At 37.0% G+C, this 25,002-nt stretch overlaps 1 protein-coding gene across 4 annotated transcripts in view; it reads right to left on the bottom strand.

Annotated features, from left to right (window-relative positions):
* The window catches only part of LOC135114573 (polyamine-transporting ATPase 13A3-like), a 48,565-nt gene extending 24,400 nt beyond the window's left edge, over positions 1-24,165 (bottom strand). For 2 of the 4 annotated variants that reach the window (XM_064030404.1, XM_064030408.1), the window contains exons 1-8: positions 9,618-9,714; positions 6,440-6,699; positions 5,397-5,557; positions 4,415-4,567; positions 3,639-3,843; positions 2,020-2,104; positions 1,300-1,431; positions 823-959 (exon numbers count right to left, since the gene is read on the bottom strand). In XM_064030404.1, coding sequence (XP_063886474.1) covers positions 823-959; positions 1,300-1,431; positions 2,020-2,104; positions 3,639-3,843; positions 4,415-4,567; positions 5,397-5,557; positions 6,440-6,699; positions 9,618-9,699 — 1,215 coding nt within the window. In that variant the 5' untranslated portion in view covers positions 9,700-9,714. Of the gene's footprint in view, positions 1-822; positions 960-1,299; positions 1,432-2,019; positions 2,105-3,638; positions 3,844-4,414; positions 4,568-5,396; positions 5,558-6,439; positions 6,700-9,617; positions 9,715-11,242; positions 11,392-22,385; positions 22,443-24,011 lie in introns of those variants that run through there. The other 2 variants (XM_064030406.1, XM_064030407.1) reach the window with 2 other exon arrangements.
* Between the last annotated feature and the right edge of the window lie 837 nt (positions 24,166-25,002).

Genomic DNA, 25,002 nt, shown 5'->3' with positions numbered 1-25,002 from the left:
TATTTCAATAACACATTCTTCAAAGTAAGTCGCATGGATCTGAAACCAGGTAATTATGAAGCTGGCCTGCTGGAACCAAACATGGTTTTATAGCCTGCTTAAGCAAACTAAGCAGTGACCCTGACAGTTTGAAGATGGCTTGGTAATCAACGGCAAAGATAAGGGTGGGTGACATGTGCCATAGCTGTGTATGTCTTCGGTGCTCATCTCAGTCTCACTGGCCTTTGAGTCCAAAGTGGATGATATCCCTTACCCCTAGGGCACAGGGCCAACATGACATCTGGGTTTCCACAGTTAACATTCCCTCAGTTTTCACAGATATCCAAAACCAAATAGACCAAACTGAATAAAGGATAAATAGCTAGGAGAACTATGCAATGACTGTCCCAACTTGAATTCCAACTGGAGTCTGCAGTTTCATAGCCAGACATGCTAGCCATTGCACCATGAAGGTGCATATTGGTAGTCAAGAATATTTTCACTCATAAAAAAATTTTTTGGGGAGGGCAAAGTGGAATTTGATGCCAAGTTACATAGGTATGAGAGAGTCACTACCTCTCAATAATTGAGGCTAGTCCTTATAATGCCAGAAGTCTTTCCTTCTTTACACAATGCATAATGTGAACATGATTTCAGTGTTATATATCTACGTAGACATTCAATATGTTGATCATGACTTGTATAATCCTGTAAGTTACAATAATTTTTCAGGAAACGGCTGTATGTGCAAGATTTGAAGTTACCATGTAAAAGATGAAAAGTGTAAATGAAGAGCATGTAAACAGTAGGCCTCCTTTACTATGAGCATGTCCACACACTAACCTGTGCACTGCCATAATACCTCGTCTGGATGACTGATGTACCACAGAAGAGTGTGTGTCGCTTGTGTTGCTCAGCTGAGTACACTTCAGCCTCTTCTGACACAGTGATAGGGGTCTTGGTGACTGGCACACTCTCCCCTGCAAAAACAAAGATTATGCTGAAAGGGCTTTCCTATAATTATGAGCCATCTATATTAGGATGAATGGAGGTCATCTAAAAGCTTAAGAAAATGGAAAATTATTTTATTGCTACTTTCACAAAGGCCTGGGCCTTTATAAAAGTAAATCATACAGCTTATACTATTATACAGATTATTTACAAGTTTCTTTGAATAAAAGATTTTAGTAAGATATCTTTTCCAAAAATGGTTATCAAATATTTTATAACCTTTCAAAATGGGGAAATCATTAAAATAGCATCAGACACCTATTATCCTTAAAAAATCAACTCTAACCTACACTTACAAACTATCTTTACCTGTTAGCATGCTCTCATTGACAATGGCTGTGCCAGAAATAAGGACAGCATCACATGGCATGGTGCAACCCTCAGGGGGCACCACCACCACATCACCTGGCACCAGCTCCTTGCTGTCCATTATTGCCTCAACTGTCAAAGAAGTAACATATAATCTTACACATATTAATTTCTTTGTATTTCTGTCACATATTTATGATTTGCAAAATAACTATTTGAAAAATCAAAATATAACCAGTCATGATTTCAAATTTCTAAATGCTTAACTGAAACAATAAAATCGTATACTGTATGTTAACTTGGTGGAGAACATTTTGTTTCAACTGTCCTTGATAATGTGAAGGGAGAACCATAAGATATCCACTTCAAGCCTGATTTATTTATTTTCTATGCATTAAAGAAACCAGTCAAGTGTGGGAAAAAAAGTCTGTTAAGTTGCTGCTTCCAGAATAATAAAATAAGAAAACAATTTCCAATATGGAGACCAATTTAATACTGGAGATGTCTCAATACCCTTCTTTTGAAAGACTTCAAGTCATAGGAAAAGAAAAAAAACAATGGAACAAATTTCTCTAACCGTCCTACTTTTTTCAAACAAGAATTTTCATCTACTATTATTATGAATGAGCAAGGTTTCCCACCTGAACTTTAACAAACTTCACACTTGTACTATATTCATATAACTATTTTGTGCAAAGACACACAGTATCACAAATCTACCTGAAGTCTTTTCTGATGTGATCCGCAACACTGAGACACTGCTGACATTTGAAGCTTCAACCATGTCGTGGAGAGACTGGCTTTGCTGAAAAATTATAGTTCTGTGTGAGTTATTTATTTAAAATATGTTGGGCATCCTCCCCCCAACACACACATATACACTGAGATCATTCATGATATTTGTGATAATGCCAAGAACTGAATATGCAGTAATGATTTGATAATCTTAAGAGGAAAGGCATGTAAGAAAATACGAGAACTTACAAAAACTTAGAATAAAATTGGTGCCGAGTCTAACATAATGGGGAGTTTTTGGAACTAAACCGCTAGATGTTGTTGCTGCTCATCTAACTGTAGGAAAGAGAGCTAAAATATTGTTGTAGTAAATCCCAGGTGTGTAAAGATGCATAGAACATCATGATACTATTGAAATGATGTAGCAACTTTTCAATATCTAGTATGGATAATATTGAGAGAATGTGGTCAAATAAATTATTTTTTTGTGTGATTATCGAGTAAACTGCTAGCACTATCTTAAATAAAGCATGTTACAAGTATAAAAACTATTGATTTGGACAATGAAAAAATAAAAAATCACACTGTACTATATAGTATGACACAACCTACTCAGTAACATTGTGTTATATGGCTCTAGTTTTTTTTTTTGTGGGGATTTTAGCATCTCTTTCATGAAGCGAGCAACAAGGCAAAGTAATCGAGAACCAAAACAAACATCTCTCAGGCGATCCTTGAGTGACGGGAGAGGAGTACAGGAAACTTTTTCACCAGTTCTGTAGCAATGCCATTGTGTTGTGTCCCTCAATGTGCCACTTAATGTGGGGGCCATCAATTCCTACAAGAAGCTGGAATGAGGAAACTGTGGGAAGTTGCTATAAAGAGCATTACTATCGCCAGGACACTCAAGTTGCCAATTTTTTTATTAAAATTGTCGTTTCCATAAACTAGGAAGGAGATCTATGTAATTTGGACTTTTGACTGTCACAGACATGTTGCCTTTATGTTTACTGTCGTCTAGATTAAGACGTTTCCAATCAAGAGTGTATTCATTTGGAAATCTTAAGATGACCAAATAAATCTAAATGCCAGTTCACTAGAAAATCAATTTATATACATTTGTTCATGAAAAGAGTTTGATTTTACTTGTGTTACTACTTAGAAGGGATTACGTAGAAAAATATATTACATAAGCCCATTGCATCTTCATGTAAATAGAATAACACTGTAGGTATATCTGATATTTCTTGTATGTGAGAGAAGAGTTTGTGTCTGTGTTGCCACCTGGTGACAACCACTAGTTCTGAAAACTCCCCATTGTCATCTTAGAAGGGATTTGACAATCAAAGACTGAAAACTATAGAAAAATTAAGAAAATGAGAAATTTTACATGAAGAGAGCAGACCTGACAAGTTACCACAGGAAGAAAAGGGATCATGAATACAAACTGAAAATATCAGCTGACTAAACAATGTTAAGAAATTTAGCTTCACAAACAGAAATACTGATGTGTGTGGATATGGAGGGTGCAAGTAACACCTATGACTTTAAATTAAGTATATGCAGATTATTTTGACAGTACAACATGAATGAAGTTTACTTACTTTGCGTGTTTCGTACAAGGATATCGAAACAGACAGCATGGATATGAAGAAGATGCAGCTGGCATAGAGGTAGTAGTCATCAAAGGACCATAAGATTATGGAGGCAACTTGAAAGATGTAGAATGGGTTGAGAACTTCCGTCACCAGAAGACTTAAATAGGATCTTACTTCTACACTTATCACATTGGAGCCATGCAGCTGCTGCCTGTAAAGCAACAAGACCTTTCTTCATCTCTCATGATTTATGTCATAATGTACACTACTGCCAAATAAGACACCACAGTACTATACAAATACAGGTTGAGAATCTTTTATCCTGAATTTTAAGATACAGAAACTGTAGGTGAATGAATTAATTTATATAAGTAAGTAAGCAGTTTGAGTACATTTAAGAGAGGCTGTGCTATGCTATTTAGCTTGGTGATGCAATACTTAAAATATCTGATTATTTCATTCATGACTTTTTTTTCAGAATATAGTCCAATAAAAGCAGAAATGTATATGCTTCAGAATCCAGAATAATAAAAAACTTAACACTTCTCCCAAACATTCCAAAATAAGAAATTCTCGATATTTTTTTTTTTGTGCAAGAAGGCCACTGGCCAAAGGCAACAAAAAATTGTATAAAAAAAAAAGGCTCACTTAATGCCAGTTTCCATAGAGAATTCCAAATAGAAAAATGAAATACCGGAAAATAAATGTCTTGAAACCTCTATTATCACTGGTAAAATGTTTTATTCAAAAGTATATTTCACTCTGATATTTCAACGCATTACCTCTGCATTTCTTCCTCAACAGTAAATCCTCTGAAGTCAGTGAGTAGTGAGCTAATCAAAGTATTCTGGTCAAAACCTGTAAGCCGCAGGAAGATCAGCTTCTCCGGCACCCACACATACTTGACGTGTTGATACAGAAAGTAACGCATTACTCTGAAATGCACCAAGTAAATTCATACAGATATGAGTATTGGTTATTTCCTTGAGGACAAAAATATCTTTCATTATTAGATCCTGGTGATGTTTCCTGGATCTGTTCTCTCTGAAGTATTTCCAGCAAAGGGAAAATAGTGTAATACAATCTTTGCTTTTACTTAACATTTAATAGTTGCTATATATTCCCTTCATACTGGGTTAAATGTTTGATATGGTATTGCCTTTCATCATATTGGAGAGCAAGGTCATCTAGAATCAGATATAATATCTATGTTTCATGCTGATTATGTAGATAAGTCATCTTTTATGCTAAACATCTGGTAACCTGACAGCATTGCATTTACTAACCCCAATATGCTGAAAGCTAATGACAAGCAGTCACTTTTACCAAATTGACAGTTGGTTAGCTAACTAACAAACAACATGCAAAATAATGGTACTCACATTTACCATAATGCAGTTCTATTATTGGAATCAGAAACCATTAACCCATTACTGAATATTATTAATGGTAATTAATTTGAGAGGATGCCACCAGCATTACTAATTTTCAAACAAGTAACTAAGCCTTAGCATCTCTTCTCTTATACAGGATAAATGTCAGTACACTCAGAGCATAATGATGCATTCATAGGAAGTCATGCTTAAAAGATCAAAATTAACTACTGTACAATACTTCTATAACTGAATCCTAATAAGCTTAATATATTACATCATGCATTTTTTCTGTAAAGTGACACCATATTATGATGCAATGGTAACTAAATCACCTCCTTCAAGAAAGTGAGAGAAGCAGATGCAAGTATTCACAAGCAATATCACCCACCTTTGTGAAGCACCAGTTAGGTGAGTGGAATCTGAGGCTCCATTGACAGTGGCGCTGGATTCTACTCCAACTCTATGAGAAGTAACCACATACTGTTTGGGGAAGCCAGTGCCTACATCTTCAACATGCACAGTTTCAACATGTGTCTTCCCATCTCTGTCCTGTTGTAATGTAAGAAAATCCATATTGGTTTGATGGTTTGATAGTGATCATTACAAATCTCTGAACTTCTCAGGCTTTACACAAATCTTCAAGATCATACCATTTAATTTACTTGTTTATTTTATTTTTTTCTAAATTACGGGAAAACATGTCATGAACAAAACCATCAGAGTCACCATTCTGCCTCGTGATGAAATATTCTTTTTATTCATTCCAACCACGGAATAAATGTTATAATCAAATTAACCCAATACGTTGAAGAAAATAAAAAGAAGTAAATTTACGTATAAAACATAATCTGGCACTGCAATTCATGACAAAAAATTCTTTTTGCACAGAAAGCATTACATCACACACCAATCTACACACACACACACACACACACACACACACACACACACACAAAGAAGGCAACACTGATAAACCTGTACTGTATTACAAGGTAACACCCTAAATGTGTACCTGCTGTGTCAGGTGAACACAGGATTAAGTGTGAAAAGGAGCTGAATGACAGTCTCCCTGCCAGGTTGAGATTTGAATCCCAGGTCCTTTGATTGTGAGTCAAGTGTGCTCAGAAGTAGATACACTATAATGTTGATACAAGTAAATATGGTGTAATACATGTACATAAAATAAAATTTCAAGATTTTATAATTTAATAAATAATATGAATTGTCAACAGAAAAAAAAATAAAAAGTTTGATACTAGAGGAATAAAATATAGGAATAAAATATAACAGGCAGAACAGAATAAAGTAATAAATAAAGTAGTAGAATAAACACATAAATAAACATTATGGTATAACATAATTGACACCAAATCTCTAAATATTTCATTCATCTAGAAATCAGAGGTATTATTTACAGCATAACAACCTTACCACAAGAATTAGAAATTCTGCCTCAGTAAGAGCACATTTTCTGGAGGTCCAGGTGACCCTCCACTCTGGCCGCCAGTAGGTGACCAGGTACAGAGAACCCAGTGTCAAGACAGACAGGAGATGGAAGAAGAAAGTCTGGCAGGGAGACGACTGGTACCCATGCAGTGTCAGCTCCTCCTCTGTGCCAGGCTGCAGCACAGCCTGGTGGTGGGACAGCCCCCCAGGATCTTCTCCCAGCAGGTCATATGACATGCTGGACACTGTAAACACAAGAGGAAAGTTTATTGTATCACAAATTATTAATGGGCTTGATATACTGCTGCTGATGAATGTTTTGATCACTGGGTACAGGATCCTGGAGCACTTTTTTAATGATCATCAGCCGAGGAATCTGAAACAATAATTTCATAAAAACTGTCACATCTGTTACTGCAAGTGTTTTTGAAATGTGCTCAAGAAGCAACTATTGTTTAATTAAAGAAATGACACACACACACACACACACACACACACACACACACACTGATGTTAGGTATAGGTAACCAAACAGTTAACTTTAATAATGAATAGGAAATACTAATTTTTGAGTACTATACCAATGATTCAGTAATTCTAATATTGCAGAAGATACTTATGACAGTTTCAGATATTTCAGATATTGTAAGCATTGTCTATGAAGTTTCTTGTAGTTTTGTAGCTTTGAGAAAAAAAAAAAAAATGCAGTCTTAAAAGCCTTGTAACCAAGACTGCATTTTAATTAACAAGTATGGAATTTAGTATTGTTGGAAATGAAAGCTGGCTTCAGAGCAATGGGCTTCCTCTCACCAACTGTCTTGTGTTCCAGATGAGAGAGAGGACAACTCAGACCAATAGGAAGTTTGTAATTGTACAGGATTCAGTACAGTGCATATTATGGAGAGAGAGAGAGAGAAAAAAAAAAAGTTGTGAATGAAGTAGATACTTGTACTAAGGGAAACAGATGCAAAACATTATTTTTTGTCATATGTACTAATGAGTCTTTACACATGAAGAAAAAGATGAGTCAGCATTATACAAAACCATTTATGTCATCATAGCAAATATATATATATATATATATATATATATATATATATATATATATATATATATATATATATATATATATATATATATATATATATATATATATATATACAGTATGTATATAGAAAGATTCTTTTAATCTATTTTCTTCTTTCATATGTTTTCATGTGAAGGCTTTTCAAATAGCTACATAAAAAAACGTGTATGTTTAAGCCTGATGTAAATCTGTTTAAATAAAAAGAATATATGCATATTGCCAAACAGTGATGTATTTATCTTTGGGTTTGCAGTATCTGTATTTATCTTTAGGTTTGCATCAAACTGACTACAAGTGATGGTGGCACATTGCAGAGACTTGAGTGGATGGAATGACTAAGGAATTCCTATTTTAGATCATCTTTTCCTAATTTAAAATGCTTTGTTCTCTCATGAGTTATTTTTCATCTAAATGCTTTGTTCTTTCATGAGCGTTACTTTTTCAAGGGCTAGAATAATCAATCAGGTTTTCAAGGGTATTTCTCACCCATGATGCACAATTCTTATTAAACTATTATTTAAAAAGAAAAAAAAAAAAAAAAAAAAAAAAAAAAAAGAAATTAATAAAAAATAATAATGATGATGATAATGATGAAAAAAGTTTAATAGTATGAGCCAAGATGGGAAGGAATGCAGATGAATGTGTACCATATGTGTGATTTGCTTTGCTTTGGGTGTCCCCTTCACGGTGGGTGTCTGCCTCATGTGAAGATGGATAGATTATAATTATCATTGCAATCATCATCATCATCATCATTATTCTTAAGGATAATAATGATCAATTCTTATACCATTTTAACATTTTCCTTTCAGGGCGCAATGTTGAGGCTTGGCTCTTACTACGAACTGTACTTACATACATGCATCTCTTGTAATTTCCTTATACTTAGCCTTATTAAAAAAAAAAAAAAAAAAAAAAAAAAAAAAAAAAAAAGCAGATTATTCCAATATCCTAGCTCCGTCCCTTTCAGTGGCTCTCTAAGACACAAATTAAGCAATACTATTCACTGACACGAGCCAAGCCAGGTGTGTCGGGAAGAGTAGAGGTAACCGCCTCGTCCCACTCCCTGCGGCGCTTCCCCTCGCTTGGATTAATACTGTCAAGGTCACCACAGCTATGCCACGTTTCTCAACATACCGTAATAGGTCAATGGAACATAAGATTTTATGTGATGTCATGAAAGATCGCTACATCCTACTGTCTAGGAGTCGGCTCAGCATGTATCCTCACTTCATGACGGTTGAAATTTTATTGTTTGAGTCAGCATTGTGTAGAGTATTGAAATAATTTTAGCACATGATCGTTCTTCAAGTCTCACTGAATTGAGGCAGCGATACGTTTGTCCGCAGGAGCTAACTCGTGTCAGCAACAACAACAATAATAATAATAATAATAATAATAATAATAACAATAATAATAATAATAATAATAATAAGAAGAAGAAGAAGAAGAAAACAGCTCTTAAACACCATACTCTTGATAAAACGAGATCAACAGCTACAGTTCCTCAATAGACCGCTCACTCATAAGAAATCTTTTCAAAGGTCACAGATGATATGCAGGGATCTTAATGGTATTTTTTAAACTGGTGATGCAAACTCCTTATTAAACAATCAATACAATCCCTCTGCATGTAATCCTGCCCAAGAACAGCCCTTTGCCGGTCTCCAGACCGAAAACTCCATTAAATTCCACAACAGCCAACGAAAAGTTGTTCAGAGACGAAGAAACGTTTGAAAATAAAACTCCACCACTCGTGAAGAAGGTGGCCATCTTGATCAACACAAGGCACCAACTGTCTGTTTGATGCTCGAAGACTTGTAAATTTGTAATGTTAACACTTTCTGTCTCACGTAAATTTTGGCTATCGTGCACAAATCATGTGGCGTGCCCTGTACCGTTATCTCACTTGCTGTTACAGAGAATCTGATCAGTTTTCCCCGTTCTCTCACGCTCACTGCAACGCCACATGACTCTTCGTTCATTTGTATTTCAACATGTCTGCCGCTATACAAGGCAATAGTTTTTCCGCGTTATTTTCCATTTTCTTCAGTGCACATCACAATAAACACTCACCCATCACTGTTAGGGTGCGTGGGCTGGATGATCCCCAGCCAGCGGACCACCAACTATTGCTGATGGCGGAGAAGTGGGACATGTGTCGTAAATTTAGTAGCACAAGTGTGTGGACTCCCACAATTTACCAAAGCTTTACTACAAGAGCATCCATTAATTAATAGACCGCTACAGCCGATCGATATTTCTACAGTTATTTCTTCGTAAATTCGCGAAATGTATTTGTGGCCGCGTTTCCTTTTAAAAGATGATGCATTACAATTCTTTAGGCCAGTAAAACAAGCAAAGCATTTAAGAAGTGGCTGAAGCTATTCGAGCAAGATACTGATTTGTCATTCACGTACAACGATTGTGCTAAAAGAAAAAAAAAAGTATTTCTTTGGCTGGGTGAAATGATAAATTAATTTAAGTAGGAAAGGGGGGAGCACACACACACACACACACACACACACACACACACACACACACTCTCTCTCTCTCTCTCTCTCTCTCTCTCTCCACAAGTGGAACCGTAACACTATTTCTCATGAACATACCCAGCAGCAAGACTCACACCTGTGTAAGCACCAACACACTCCACTCCACCTAAGACACGAAGATGCCACTTCGCCGCTTTTTTAATCCTTATTCATAGCTTTTTTGCATGGTGATGGTGCTGGTGTATCACAGAAACATAGGTAAGGGAAGCTCCAGGAAGCCGCCAAGCAGACACGTGGCGGTTCCTGTCAGTCATGGTTCGTGGCATACTTGCATAAAATACCGGAGTGATGATTAATGGTAACCGCGTGCCGCCACCTCCAATGATTCTTTGTGGTAAACAAAGTATGGAATGTCAAATATTAACCTTTTAATCAAATTTGATTAACGAAATTCAGTAGCACGATCAACTGCTGTTACATCTTCAATGGTGTTATTAATGCTAAAAAAAAAAAAAAAAAAAAAAAAAAAAAAAAAAAGAGAGAGAGATTTGGCAAAACAGTAGCTGAAGGTCGAAACAAAATTAAAAAATCGTGGTCTTCAAGAATTTTGTTTCTAAATGAACGTTACACGGTTTACAGTACTGCACCTGTCCACCTCGCCCATAAAGTACTTGTGAGTGAGAGCTGGTACATGGTGTTTCATTACGACCCGTAATTCTTTATGAATGTAGATACATATCCACTTCTCGTCCCTATCAAATTTTTATAATCTCCCTTCACCGCTCCCTAGAAACCCTACACTACACTAACAACCTGATAACTGAAAATATTTCGGTCATCCATCATTGTAATAGAGAACCAGCCTTTTCCTAATTCCTTTTAATTTTACTGCGCTTGAATCCTGTACTTCTTGCAATATCCTGATTATTCATCCCTAAGGATTTCCTCTAGACTATAAATATCATCCTTGTTATATATCTTATGTCCCTTAAATGCTTGTCACGTCATCTTTTAATCTTATACGCTTCTAACGAATGCAATTTTACAAGTTTCGCTTTATGAGTCACTATATAGGTAAATCAATGCATTCAACTCGTAAAGATTTCCAAGACAGAACACCATGAGCCTCACTCCGCCAACAAGCGCTTCACTGCTGGCCTGACCAGGGCCAGGCCGACCGGCCCACCTGGTAGTAAATTTACTTACCTACCACACACCTGCACCTGTCATCCACACACCTGCGTGCTCCTACACTCTCAACAAGCACAAATACCAGTCAATACAATTTCCCAATACGGATAAACCACATCACGTGACTATGACGCCACGCTGAGAGGACTAGTGAATAACTACAAGGCAAACCTTGATGATGCCACAATAAATAAACGCCCCTATGATTCAGATAGATAATCAGCGATAACATCAGCAGCAAGTTGATACTGGCCTTCGAAGTTGAGATAATCCGCTGTGCACTGCCTGTGATAGCGTGGTCACTTCTGGCATAGGAATCACAGCCTGACATGCCACACTCAACACTGGGGCCGATTAATGATGTATTTTTCTGAGCTGCCCGAGTATTTACTTCTTAATATTTTCTGCAGGGATCTGATTCCCACTCATAAAAGACGTAGAAATAAAGATGAAAACACATAACGTGGCTGGAAGAGTAATTAATGAATGAATTACAAGAAATACTACAACAGAGAGGGCCGGGAGACTGAGTAAATAATCCCTTACACACGGATACCGAAAAAAGAAAAAGTAGACAGAATTCTTCAGTTCTTTAGTGACTGTACAGTAAAGGCGTCTTCTTCGGTCACTCGTAAGCTCCTCCAGAGTAAAAGTTTTCGACTCTTCTTCCCGTTCATCAGCTCATTCTCGCTCCCTGCCAACACCTCACTCTCACTCGCCAACTGTTTCTGACTCCCCTCCTCCCTTCCATCACTATTTCTCTCTGCCGCGCCTTCATTGAGGTGAAGTCTCAAGTGAGGTCTCAGGTGAGTTCAGATCATGGGGGAAGGGGAGGAGGTGGCAGATAACCCACGTGAAGACGTTCCTCTCGCCTCACAAGTCAACAATGATGATGATGATGATGATGATGATGAGGTTGATGATGATGATGATGATGATGATGATGATGATGATGATGATGATGATAATAAAAATAATTCTCTCTCTCTCTCTCTCTCTCTCTCTCTCTCTCTCTCTCTCTCTCTCTCCATAATAAAAGGAACGTTCTACATTTTATATATATTAATTTCTACAATCAAGCCACACCGTGTGAAGAATTATTCGAATCTGAGAAGAAGACTGTCTGCCTTTCGGTCTAGCTGTCTATTTGCTTTTCCTCTAAATACACTTACTGACACTGTGAACACGGATGAGGGATTGGGGAAGGACGTGATGGATGACAAGGTAGTGTGAGGGATGTTTGAAGGGTCAGATTCCTATTTTGGGGTAGTTAAGAGGAGAAAAGGAGCATGGTAGGAACAAGATAAATGGAAGTACGGTAGGAACGAAAGATAGATGAGAGTACGGTAGGAATGAGTGATAGATGGGAGCATTGTAGGAATGGTAACAGGAGAGTACAGTAATGGCGGGTGGACGAGGGGGTGGAAGGGCACGAAGGAGCATAAAAGAGGAATATGAGGAGGAATTAGAGGAAAAATCAAAAGGAACTAAAGCGGTAACTGGGTAGAAATCAAAGATATAGGAGTTGTTTATAATGTATTCAAAGGCAGAGTGACTTCAGTAGCAGCAGAAGTGGTATAGTACAGAAAAAAAAAGCGGTAAAGTGCAAGGCGAGACTGAACAAGTAAACGAAAAGAGGAGGATGTGAGATACAGAAAAAAAAAAAAAATTGCGGGGAGGGGAATGAGGCGGACGAAATTAAAATGAGAAAGGAGTACGAGTCTTGGAGTAGGAAAGTGAAGAAACTGAGAAGAGAAAGCAAAAGGAGAGTAGATGAAAACTTTGGTAGGAAGCTGAGTGAAAACTTCAACGAGAATGAGAAATTGTTTAGGAAAGAAGTTTTGAGAGAGAGAGAGAGAGAGAGAGAGAGAGAGAGAGAGAGAGAGAGAGAGAGAGAGAGAGAGAGAGAGAGAGAGAGAGAGAGAGAGAGAGAGAGAGAAAGGGGGTGGGATAAAAAGCGTGGAGATATGACAATGAAGAAAGAGGAGGAAGTGGAATGTGCGTGGAAAAGGCATCTTTAGTATTAAAAGAATGCTGAAACAGTGAGGGAAGCAATAGAATCAAGTATGGATACGGAAGCAGGTAGAGGAAATGTGTTTGCGCAGACAGGAATTGGCAGGGAGGAAGCTAGAAAGCGATGGCTAGAATAAAGAACAGCAAATGTGCATGCATATACAGAATAACTGGAAAAAAAAAAAAAAAACAGGTATATGAACTGGTGGTAGATTTTGTTTCTGATACGTGAACTGAAAAGGAGTGACGCGGAAGTACCTGATGAATTGTGGAAAGGTTGTAGGAAGAGTTGTAGGTACGAGTGTAATAGTTATAAAGGGAATACGATTGCTTATTGTTTAAGGAAAAGTCTGTGGGAGACTGAGAGACTGATGGAAGTGACGGAGGTGAAGATCAATGAGGAACAGGGAGGATTCAGGAAAGGTTGTTTGAATCACAGTTTGCAATTAGTGATAGCAGAATTCTTAAGAAAGGATAAAGAGTTGTATGCAGCATTCATGACCATAGAGAAAGCATACGGTAGGGAAGACAAGGAAGCCATTTGCGATGTCCTTAAAACTAAAGGCGCAGGAGGACAATTGTTTTATTTTTTTATTTTTTATTATTTTTTTGGTAGGGATGCAAGTACGCGAGAAAGTGCTGGAAGTTTCATTATAAGAGCAGGAGTGGTCTGTGATATCTGCTTTTTCTACTTTACTAGCAGAAAGTGAATGGAAACTTCGTGTGTGTGTGTGTGTGTGTGTGTGTGTGTGTGTGTGTGTGTGTGTGTGTGTGTGTGTGTGTGTGTGTGTGTGTGTGTGTGTGTGTGTGTGTGTGTGTGTGTAAAACACTGACATGGACGGAAAGATAAGAGACTGTGAAAGGCAGGCGTTTCACAGGATTACTTGCAAACGACATGAAAGGGAGAAATGTGTCTGCCAATGTAAACAGAAAGGAAGGAATAGCATTCTGCCAATACTAACATATGGATCAGAGACCAGGGCGTGGAAAAGGGCACAGCAATCAAGAGTGCATGTTGTGGAAAGGATTGATCTGAGAGGACTGTGCGTATGGGAGGGGTGAGAACACTGAAGGATGGCGTGAAAGAGATGTGGTGATAGCGCCGGTGCTGGTGGTATAAATTATGGAGTGGTGGAATGGGTGAACAGGAACACAGTGAGTTGGTGAGGCCATGTTGAGAGAATGAAGTGCGAAGATTTTGTAAAGAAAGTGTATGTGAGGGAAGTTAAAGGTGTTAATGGGAGAGGAAGACCACAGGAAAGATGGGAGGCCAAGGTAAAAAAGTATATTTGTGCTATTTTATTATTTTTTCTTTTTTCTTTTGTTTTATGTTTATTTATTATTTTATTTATTTGTCTATTTACGTATTTATTTTTTAACTGAGGGTAAGCGGATTGAACAAGCAAGAAGGGAATGCTTGGATAGGGAGACATGGAGGCCCTACTGCTGTGGTCACCTTGAGGGATGTTCCCGGAGGAGGCGAGGGATCAGGAGACAATGTGAATAAATTTCTCTCTCCTGTGAATCACACGAGGGCGCTGTGCATCTTATGTGGTGACCAGAGGGGAAGGACTGCTATGGCTCACCCCTGGCCGTGACCTGTCCGCCCTTTGTGTACTGACAAGGTGGGCCAGCTGTGTTGTTTATTCAGTCACTGCTATTATGAAAAAATAACGGTATATCATAACACTACGTAGCCTTATTAGGAAGGCAGACATAATACCTAGGCGCAAATGAACTCCTAGGCACTAAACAGCTGGCATAAGAGAAAGAGTAAAAGCCTGATTGGGTAGAGTCGTAGGCAAGGGAATTTCTCTCAATGGGCTTCATATTTTGGAAAGATAACAGGACAACACCCCTGGATGCAACACTGGGAAAAGTAAACAGTTGTCAAAGGTGTGTACTACGTAAAACGGTTGTGTAAAAAAGTGTGTACTTATAATCTCACACACACACACACACACACACACACACACACACACACACACACACACACACACACACACACACGGATAGCGATACGCCAAAATATAGCATCCCTTGCCCTCTCCCCTCAACAGTACAGAATAATAAAGCCGCCGGTACAAATCCATGAGAGGGTCGATCTTCAGTTCTCATCTCTTAACACGCAGGGGTCTTGTACCTGATTCCTCAATGTCAAAATCCGAAATGGAAGAGAGAGAGAGAGAGAGAGAGAGAGAGAGAGAGAGAGAGAGAGAGAGAGAGAGAGAGAGAGAGAGAGAGAGAGAGAGATGCTACTTCAAGAGGATGAGCGAATTGGTACGCCATTACCTGCCTGAAACCCTCGTTTTCTGTTATTTTCCTTAAAGACCTTTTACACCGTACCTCGGCGTATACGTAGTTTACTAATATACTGTACACACACGTATTCACTGATATATATATATATATATATATATATATATATATATATATATATATATATATATATATATATATATATATATATATATATATATATATATATATATATATATATATATATATATATATTTATTTATATATGTGTGTGTGTGTGTGTGTGTGTGTGTGTGTGTGTGTGTGTGTGTGTGTTAAAATCTCAATGATTACACAGGTGCAAGTTATTGCTTTCGATTACAACACAGTAATGCCCAGCACGTGTAATAATCCCTTGTAAGACATGTAAGGCCTTCCAGCCCCTGAAGCAAAGGGACCAAGTGTAAATACGTATATGTTTAATGCATCTCTCTCTCTCTCTCTCTCTCTCTCTCTCTCTCTCTCTCTCTCTCTCTCTCTCTCTCTCTCGTCCATTTCGGATTCTAACATTGAGGAATCAGCCTTCGTACATGAATGGCTCATAAACTTAATGCTGATTTTTATTTTTTTCAAGTCTTACTAACAGCACCAATTGATGAAAAGAATCGTAAAATACTGACTATTACAATTTCTTCAAGCTCCGCTAATTTGTCATATCAAGAAATCTGCCTTTCTTAATATTAGTACAATTAGTTTTTAATCTCATTCTCATTTTTCTCTCTTCCATTCAGTACGTCTACTACTACGTCTTGTTGTGAATAAAGTTATGAATCTGGAACTATTATCTCATACGTTTCGGCATCTTACCTTATCTTATCATACTACTTTTGACAAACGAGCTGTTTTCCCTCACTCTGAGTGCGTTTGAAAACATGGGCCTTGAAATACCACACCTCTCATGCTGTACACGTCTTTCCCTGGCCTGCATATTCTAAAGTGAAAAGACTCCCAGTCCAGCAGCAGTGAAGTGTTTTCTAGAGATTCATTGAGGAATTTGAAACTTATGAGACTGTAGAATTAGTGTTTGAATTAAACCAATATATTGCATTTTTTAATTTTTTTCTAAGAGGTGACAATAAGGGAAGGAACAAAGGAACTAGTAATCTCACAAAGGAACACAAATGAAGAGCAAATTCTGCACACCTGCTGGCTCTTGCAAGGCTGAGTGATAAGCTACATAGTCTAATCTGATACAAGAGATGCAGGATTGTAATGACAAAGGCTCCTCTCCATTCACCCATGAGTGGCAGAAAGGAGGCAGTATTCATAAGATAGATACAAGAGCTATTACAATTGGAACTATGTACTATCTTGCTGAAACAAGCAGTGCCACATCATCAAAAACAAAAATAAATAAATAAACAGATAAGCAAATAAATGAATAAATAATAATAACAACTATAAAAAAATAATAATACCGATGAATTTCCGTTTCATTATGGTAATACATGATTATTTTAGTTCCATACTGAAGTCTAAGTGCTTGCCTAATCTGTTTTTGATAGCTGTTTATTTTAATGGGTGCTTCCACTTCCTCTTTTTCTCACTTTACACATCCCTCTCACATAACTCACTTCCACAGCATGTACTCTTGGTTGTTGTGCCTTATTATGTTCAGATCTCTAACCCAAACTTCACTGTTGGAAGCAGAATATTACTCCTTCAGTCTCTCTTTACATCCACAGACACATTCTTCCCCTTGTCTCTTTGAAGTGATCCTATGATACACCCCACCTTTCACACCCCCTCTCATCTCTCTATCCATCTCACCACATTGACGTAACACTGTTCTTAGATATGAACATAAAAACATAAAATAAAGGAAGTTGAAAGAAACTATCAGGCCTATACATGGGATCTATTATTTCCACCCATCATCCTCATCTATAAATTTTATCTTATCTTTTTTTTAAATTTCCCTAATGACTAGGCACTAACAACCTGATCACCAAGTTTAGTCCATTCATCTACCACTCTATTCAAGAACCATTTCCTTCAAATCTCATTTTTAAACCTAACTTAATTAAGATTAAACTTGTCATTTCTTGTCCTATCCTGATTACTGATCCTAAGGATTTTTCTTGTCTCCTTTATTACATCCCTTATACCACCTCAAAACCTCTATCTGATCTTCCCTTAGCCTATGCCCATCTAAGGAATGTAAATTTGAAAGGTTCAAGCTCATTTTGTAAGGAATACTTATCTTCCCTTGTATCTTTTTTAGTTATTTTCTTCTGTACTGATTCTGACAGACCTATATGGGGACCAGAACTGAACAGCATAATCTAGATGAGATCTGGCTAGTGGCAAATATAAACTTCAACTTTTACACTCCTAAATACACAATTTGCTTTATTTATGGCCTTAATGCATTGGTTTCTCTGTCAGCAATCAAAGCCAATTATATACAACTCATAATTTTTTCATTCTCTGATCTTACTAGAGCCTTGTTATTTATTGTGTACCTATTATGCACTGTATATGTGAATTTCCTCTACCTATGCTAAGTATTTTACATTTATTAAAATTATATTGCATTTGCCATCTACCTGTCCATTTAATTCATCTCATATAAGTCTATCTGCCAGGGAACTGCACCAGAACCTGACCTGATTAACCTGTCTATATTCATGCTACCTGCAAATATACTACTATCAGTACTAGTCCTAGATCATTAATATATATTAATAATATATATTACAATAATGGTCCTAAAACTGACCCATGTGGCATCCTTCTAATTACTTGTCTCTATTAAGATTTAGAGCCATTATTTGTAACTGTCACTTGTCACATAACCATGACTTTATCCAGCTTAAAACTTTTCCATCCACTCCATGTACCTTACCCTTGTTCACAAGCTTTTGTTGAGATATTTTGTTAACTACCTTATTGGAGCACAGGTATATCATATTTTGACTATTCTCATTATTTTACCAACGTATAATACAACTGAAACCCGATTCCATTTCAGCCTCGTACCAACATTTCCAATTTTGGCTTTCTTCTCTCTCATACAGTACAGACCTTATCAGCAAAGTATGAAATATTACCAGGAAAGTAACTTCTGCAATTGGTAAAGAAATCCTGTAATCTTTTATGTTGCTGGACCACAAATGGCAAATGCATTTTAACTTTGGCATACGCAAAGCATGTATGACATGACAGAACCAATAATGACTATGTTTAACAATTATTGAATGGTCACTGATTTTCTTTAGTGTTCAAAATGTTCAAAGAATTTGACAGCATGAATGCACAGGATTTTTTAGTTGATCAACTACACATTACAATATGAAGTAACAATTCTAAGTTACCTAAGTGGTAAAAGATTATTGTCAAACAAAATAAAAGATTTCTACTTCAGTGTCACTGTCTGAAATTTCATGCCCTACAGTGGTACTGATAATAATATAACAATTACATCTTTCAAGAGTTGATCACACAAGTACTTGGACTTTAATCCACAACTGCAATCTTAATGCTTTATCACAACAAAATTTGAATTCATTTGAATGATAGAGGGTCCCCATGACTAGTATATTTAATTGATGACTGCAGACTAGCAGCAGGTTAAAGCAGTCCTGAATTGTGTAACTGGCAAAGAAAGGCATGGAGCTGCAGTTTATTGTGCATTGATGGCTGGGGGGGTGATGGCTTGCATTTTTTATTTTTCATTTAGTGAGTAGCTGCCAGCTCATGGGCATACACTGTACATGTTATTGCCCTGCCAAAGAAATCTAAAAGATCTTTTTAATTTGTTTTGTCCAGTTCACAGCAGTACCCACAAGCAATAGTGACCATCTTTTCCCAGTTCCCTTACTGTCCTGAAACCTCATGCATTCTGTGGCTGACAGGAAGGAAAGTATTGGTGGTGGTAGCATACTGCCTCAAAGGGCACAAAGTCCACAAAAGTTTTTACTGAATTTGGTAACAACAAGCTGATACAATATAAGAGGAATGAGTTGCTGAGGGAAGTTAAAGTACTTCTAGGTGTGGAGGAAAATGGTGATAGTGGTGGTGGCAGCAAAGAAAGCTCTTGGTAAGGAGATGCATCCCCAACACACAACTTCTTCACTCAATAAACTTTATTTAAAGCATTCAATTTGTTGTCCAAGGCTTATGAGTATAATGTTAATATAAAAACATTATATTAGTGTGTATCATTAATTGTACAATATAAATGAAAAGTGAAAAAAGTCAATATGCAAAAGTTCCAGTTCCTTTTTAAAATTCAGGTAGGTTGCCTTAGAACAAGTGGTTTGGGGATTAGCAAGTTTTGTTCTACTCTCTTAAGAATGTAAGTCAAGTAGCCCACTGTATGCACTATGAATGTATGTATATAGTGTTTGTGTACAGCTTTTGCAGTGGAGGTGTTCAGGCTGGTGAACATAAGTACATAAACGATATTCAAAGTTAATCAATTTCATTCCACAATGATTACTGAAACAATAAGTGTTTGTAGATTACTGTACTCAGACTGAGATGTCATTTTACATCTAATACTATCTGACATAACTCTTATTATACCCTGTATACACTAAAGTGGTAAAGTTTTGGTTTCTTGAACATGTGAGATGTAAAAACAATAAAGAGTACAGAATCATGAAACTAACTGTCCACACATGTACTTTAGTAAAGTTATGGTCAACTAACCTGCCAGACTCACTTTCACTGAGTTTCCCACCAATTCTAAGGACCATATTCTGAAACACTTCAGTGCCATCCCTCCACTACATTTAAATGCCTCTAGTTGAAATGACACAGGTTTTTAATTGTGTGTTCTAGTGACAGAATAAAATTTCCACATTATTTACTGGAGAAACACTCTTGAGAACCCTACAAATAATTTCTGTGGCCTTAGAAAATAGTCATGAAGAGAGAGAAAAGCATTTCTGAATAAGGGCCTAAGTCCTCTGATCTGTTAAGAACCCCAAGTCCTTTATTCTATTAACAATCCTAAGTCCTCTGATCTGGTGATGGTCCTAAGTTCTCTAATATGTTGATACTTGAGTCCCTTTCATTTGCTGACATCATAAGTCCTCTGATCTACTGGTGATCTCAGAAAACTTGATAACAGATAAGAGTGTCAATGGATCAGTGGACTTGTTATTAAAAAAAAAGTGCTCAACACAGTGAAAGTGAGCACAAGCTAATTAATGGACCAACAGGTGGGAGTGTGAGATGCATGAAAGCCACAGCCACTGCTTTAAGGGAATTCTGAGGAAGAAGCATCAAAACACATTGAAATATAAAATAACAAGATATAGTTAACCCTTAATACAGCAAATATCAAATACAACAAATACTTTAAACCAACTGAGCATGCCCTGCATTTGAGAAACTTTTGATCATTATATCAGACAAAACTAGTGAATCCTCAGAGCCTCCCAAATGACTCCAGCATGCAGTGAATTACCCTTCACTAAATGCAGTAGAAGGTCAGTAAAAGTAGTGATCACTGTGAATACATATAATCAAATGACTCCTTTATATGTGAGTAACAACTCGAGTTCACTGAAAGACTCTCCTATAACAAACAGTGATAAGATAGAATTTTCAAATACAACTAAATGGCCTTCCCAAAAACTTTGTTACATCCGCTTACTGTATAATGAAACAAGCAAAGAATGAGTGGCACTGCAGAGAGAAAAGTATTACAGGAGAACATACAAACATATCCCTTCCTCTCCTTTCCACTCACCTTCCTTCCTGTTCCCTCATGCTTTGATTCTATGATTCTGATTCAAAGGAGAATCAAAAGGAGACATCATGACAGATGTTACAGCCTTACTTAAGCTAAGTCTGTCTTGTTGGCAGGTAGCAAAGACAGTTGTGCAGCCTCATGAAAGAGGTACTGTCCCCTCCACTTCCACATTCATCACTTACCATTGCCAATATGTGAGTTGCCTGCTGTGAACCACTAATTTGACTCTTGCCTGAGACACATCTCAGTCAGTATGAATAAGGAGGGTGAGGGAGGGATTGGTGGGATTTGTTTTGGATATGCAATGAAGCAGGTGGTTCACAGCAGATGATTCACACATTGGCAATGCTAAGTGATGAATGTGGAAGTAGAGGGGTTGTACATCCTCAAAGGAACTGTGCTTCAGATGTTCTTCACCTAAGTTAAGTGATGATATTTCCAAGTGACAAGAAACGAGGCTACATGAAGATAAATTAATATCCCAGTTTGTATTTTTGAATACCAGAATACAAGGGTTCATGAGTGATTAGTAAGTGGCATGAAAAGCCTGGTGTAACTTAACTATGAACTGAGTGCAGTAAAGATGGGAATTAGTCATGAAAGACATTATTTTCAGGCTCGTGATCAACAAGCGCTATGAAAAGATTTTTGCCATCATGTTATGAACTGGAAGCAATAAAGAGGGGAACTTGCAGTAATGAACAAATGACCTCTGGTACAACTATTCATTTAGATAGCAAGTTATGCTGTAATCACCATAAAGTACATTAAACAATTTCTTCATATAACATCAGGAAATTATAACCTACATTTCCAACTTGTAAGGCCCAATTCCTTTCTATAGGAGTCTGGCATAGTCACAGACAAAAGTAACATTCTGCACTTACTTCCATCATGCACAGCACTTTTCTCATGACAAATGATACATGAATAAGGACTATTCTTCAAGAAAGTAAAAAGTCTGTGACATATATATGTAAAGCACAAATAAATGAAAAGATTTAATTTTGGTTACCACACTTCACATCATAATACACATGATCATTATAAAAATGCTATTTTTGATAGCAGTGTTGATATAGATATCCGTGCTGATGTTGTGTAATATTAAAAGAAATAAAATTCTATGATGCAACTCACGTGTCGGTCGAAGATCTGTTTTCCTGTGTGTCATCTCATCTTCCAATTTGTGTTTTCCTGAAACAAACAAGCAGGTATTATTACTTACTCAAAATGTAGAAAATCTCTTTGTATTATTATATCAAAGCCTTATCTCTCTGGTTTTCACTTTTTATTCCCCAAATTTTACATTTTTACTGCACATTTCTTTAGGAAAGCAAAATCACTATTCCCATAATATTGATCATAATAAACAAAGTAAACAGTAAAAATCTACACTTTGTGCTCCATATTATAGCAATGACCAGTGTCAAAACTTACATAAGTAACTTTATAGTCCTGTTTGTCATTCTGTCACAAAGTAAATAGCTAGAGTTATCCTCGTCTCACACTTGTGGTCGGAACTGTCTTTTCTGCTAATTTCAGTGTGCTTTGAATGAATCCAAAATCTTGGCAGAATATAAGCTTTGCTCAGCAAGGTGAGACAGATGAACTTCCACACAAACAACTCACCAGACCCATCAAATCTCCCTGGTAAATTTATACAAGTATGCCATCTAATATTTTCAGACAAAACTACATTTTTCTGGTACATTTTGATGTGCTTTGAATGAATATAGTAACCATTTCTACCACAAATCAATAGTTTTTTATACCCTGCCACACACACATAAACCAATGATTTATGATGAAAACAAGCAGAGCTTCATCCAAATAACACCAAAATCTACTAGAAAAATGTAGTTTTTGTCTTCATGCATGAGAATGAAAACACGGAGCTTAACTAATGCTAACCTATACTTAACCTAACTAAACCGAACTTAACAAAATTTTGCTAAACCTAACCTAACCAAACCTTGCCAAACCTAATTAAACCTAACCTAACTAAACCTAACCTAACCAAACCTAATTAAACCTAACCAAACCTAACATACATTAACGATAAATTTGATGAAAATTAATATCTCAGGAACAGACAATTTGCGGCAGTAAAGATATACACCACTGTCATGTATATGACCTATGTACTTCAATGAGAACAATGTTATCTTTTATTTATTTATTTATTTGCCGTGAGACAGGTGTATTTACATAATAATACTGTCTCCCCTGCCTTAACATCACATAATAAACTCCTTATAGATTAACAAGCATTTTCTCCCATAATTAATGATGCCAGTTCAAACCTCACCTCAAACACTACCAACCACGTAACTTTAATGTCCATACGCTGTGTGGTTCTCGGCTAGGTGTATCCCATCTGAGGCGTCTTGTGTACCCAAGCAGCGTCTTGCCAAATCATGCACACCCAACCACACACTAAGCATACTTGTACATAATTCTTATTTGAAAATATGAACCACTAAATTTAAGTAATCTTAAACGAATAGTAAATAACATAAGTTCAGGAAAAAAAGTAAAATTATACAGAAAAACAATGGAAGAAAAGCTTAGGCAGTAAACAGGCCACCATAAAAAAAGAAAGAAATAAAAAAAAACATATATTAGTATAACTGTAAGAGGCACCGAGTATTTCACTTGTATTTGTGTGCATGGCAAGATAGGACAGTATTTACAGTTGAGTGACTTCTGTTGTAGACGTGAAAAAGGGTTCAAGATTCCTTATTACTCTCCCAGAACAGTTACCTGGGGCCTATTGAAGGGCCAGTAGACAGGTGAAGGACGCCCTGCCAACACTACAGAGCTGGATGCTGGGCTGGGGTGTGTGTGTGTGTGTTAAGTGTGTTAGTGTGTGTGTGTGTGTCACAATCTCATGACACAACACTGGAACTGGCACCATCTTGCACTCAGGACTCTCTGTCTGTGTGTGGGTGTGTGTGTGTGTGTGTGTGTGTGTGTACGAGTAGTCTATCTCATACGTCCTTATTGTTTAACTGAATTGTATTTACTTAAAGTTTGGTTAGAGATTTATGGTAAGTTATCTATATGGTCTAAGAGCGGCAGCAAGAGGCATCTAATCAGCGAGCAGGTTCCAGCTAGTCTTTTCACGACCTGTGAAGTGAAAGGCAGTGAAATACCATTTGACCTTTCGAAGTGACTGGTTGGGCGTGTCCAGGTCGGTAACTTTCATATGCATGCTCTAGTATCAGTGACGTGGGTACTCGTCTACCACTACAGCAGTCCCTCCTGCAGCAGTTCCACAGCTGCCAACACATGCTGCTAGGTTTGCGTTTTCTCACTCCCTGAGCTAGTACTACTCACTGTTTGGTTTGTTTGATTGTTTTCTGACATTACATTACAGTCAGTTGTAATCCCTCTCATCCTGCTGAAAATGGCAGGAAATGTGTTGAAGCCGGCCCTTTTTAATGATGAATGCAGTTTTTATTATTACTATGATGTGGATAAAAAATTAAAAAAAAATAAAAAAAACTAAGATACATACTAAAACAGAGCAAGTCGTATTTTTTTTATTTATCTTTTTATTTTTAGCAAATTTCGTGTTAAGAACACAAGTAAGCAAGAAGCATGCTTGGTAATGAAAATGCATGCATGTTGTATCGTTTTGTATCACTGAGTTATTCAGTTGTACTTATCTGTATACGGGAACAGTAGAAATGACCTACATGCGAAACTTTACGTACTCATCTAGCAGACTCACCTGATTTAGGCGGTCATA

The sequence above is a fragment of the Scylla paramamosain genome, chromosome 2, assembly GCF_035594125.1.
Source record: "Scylla paramamosain isolate STU-SP2022 chromosome 2, ASM3559412v1, whole genome shotgun sequence".
NCBI classification, from domain to species: Eukaryota; Metazoa; Arthropoda; class Malacostraca; order Decapoda; family Portunidae; genus Scylla; species Scylla paramamosain.
Note: the sequence above shows the minus strand (reverse complement) of the source record. Positions and strands in the feature narration are given on the sequence as shown.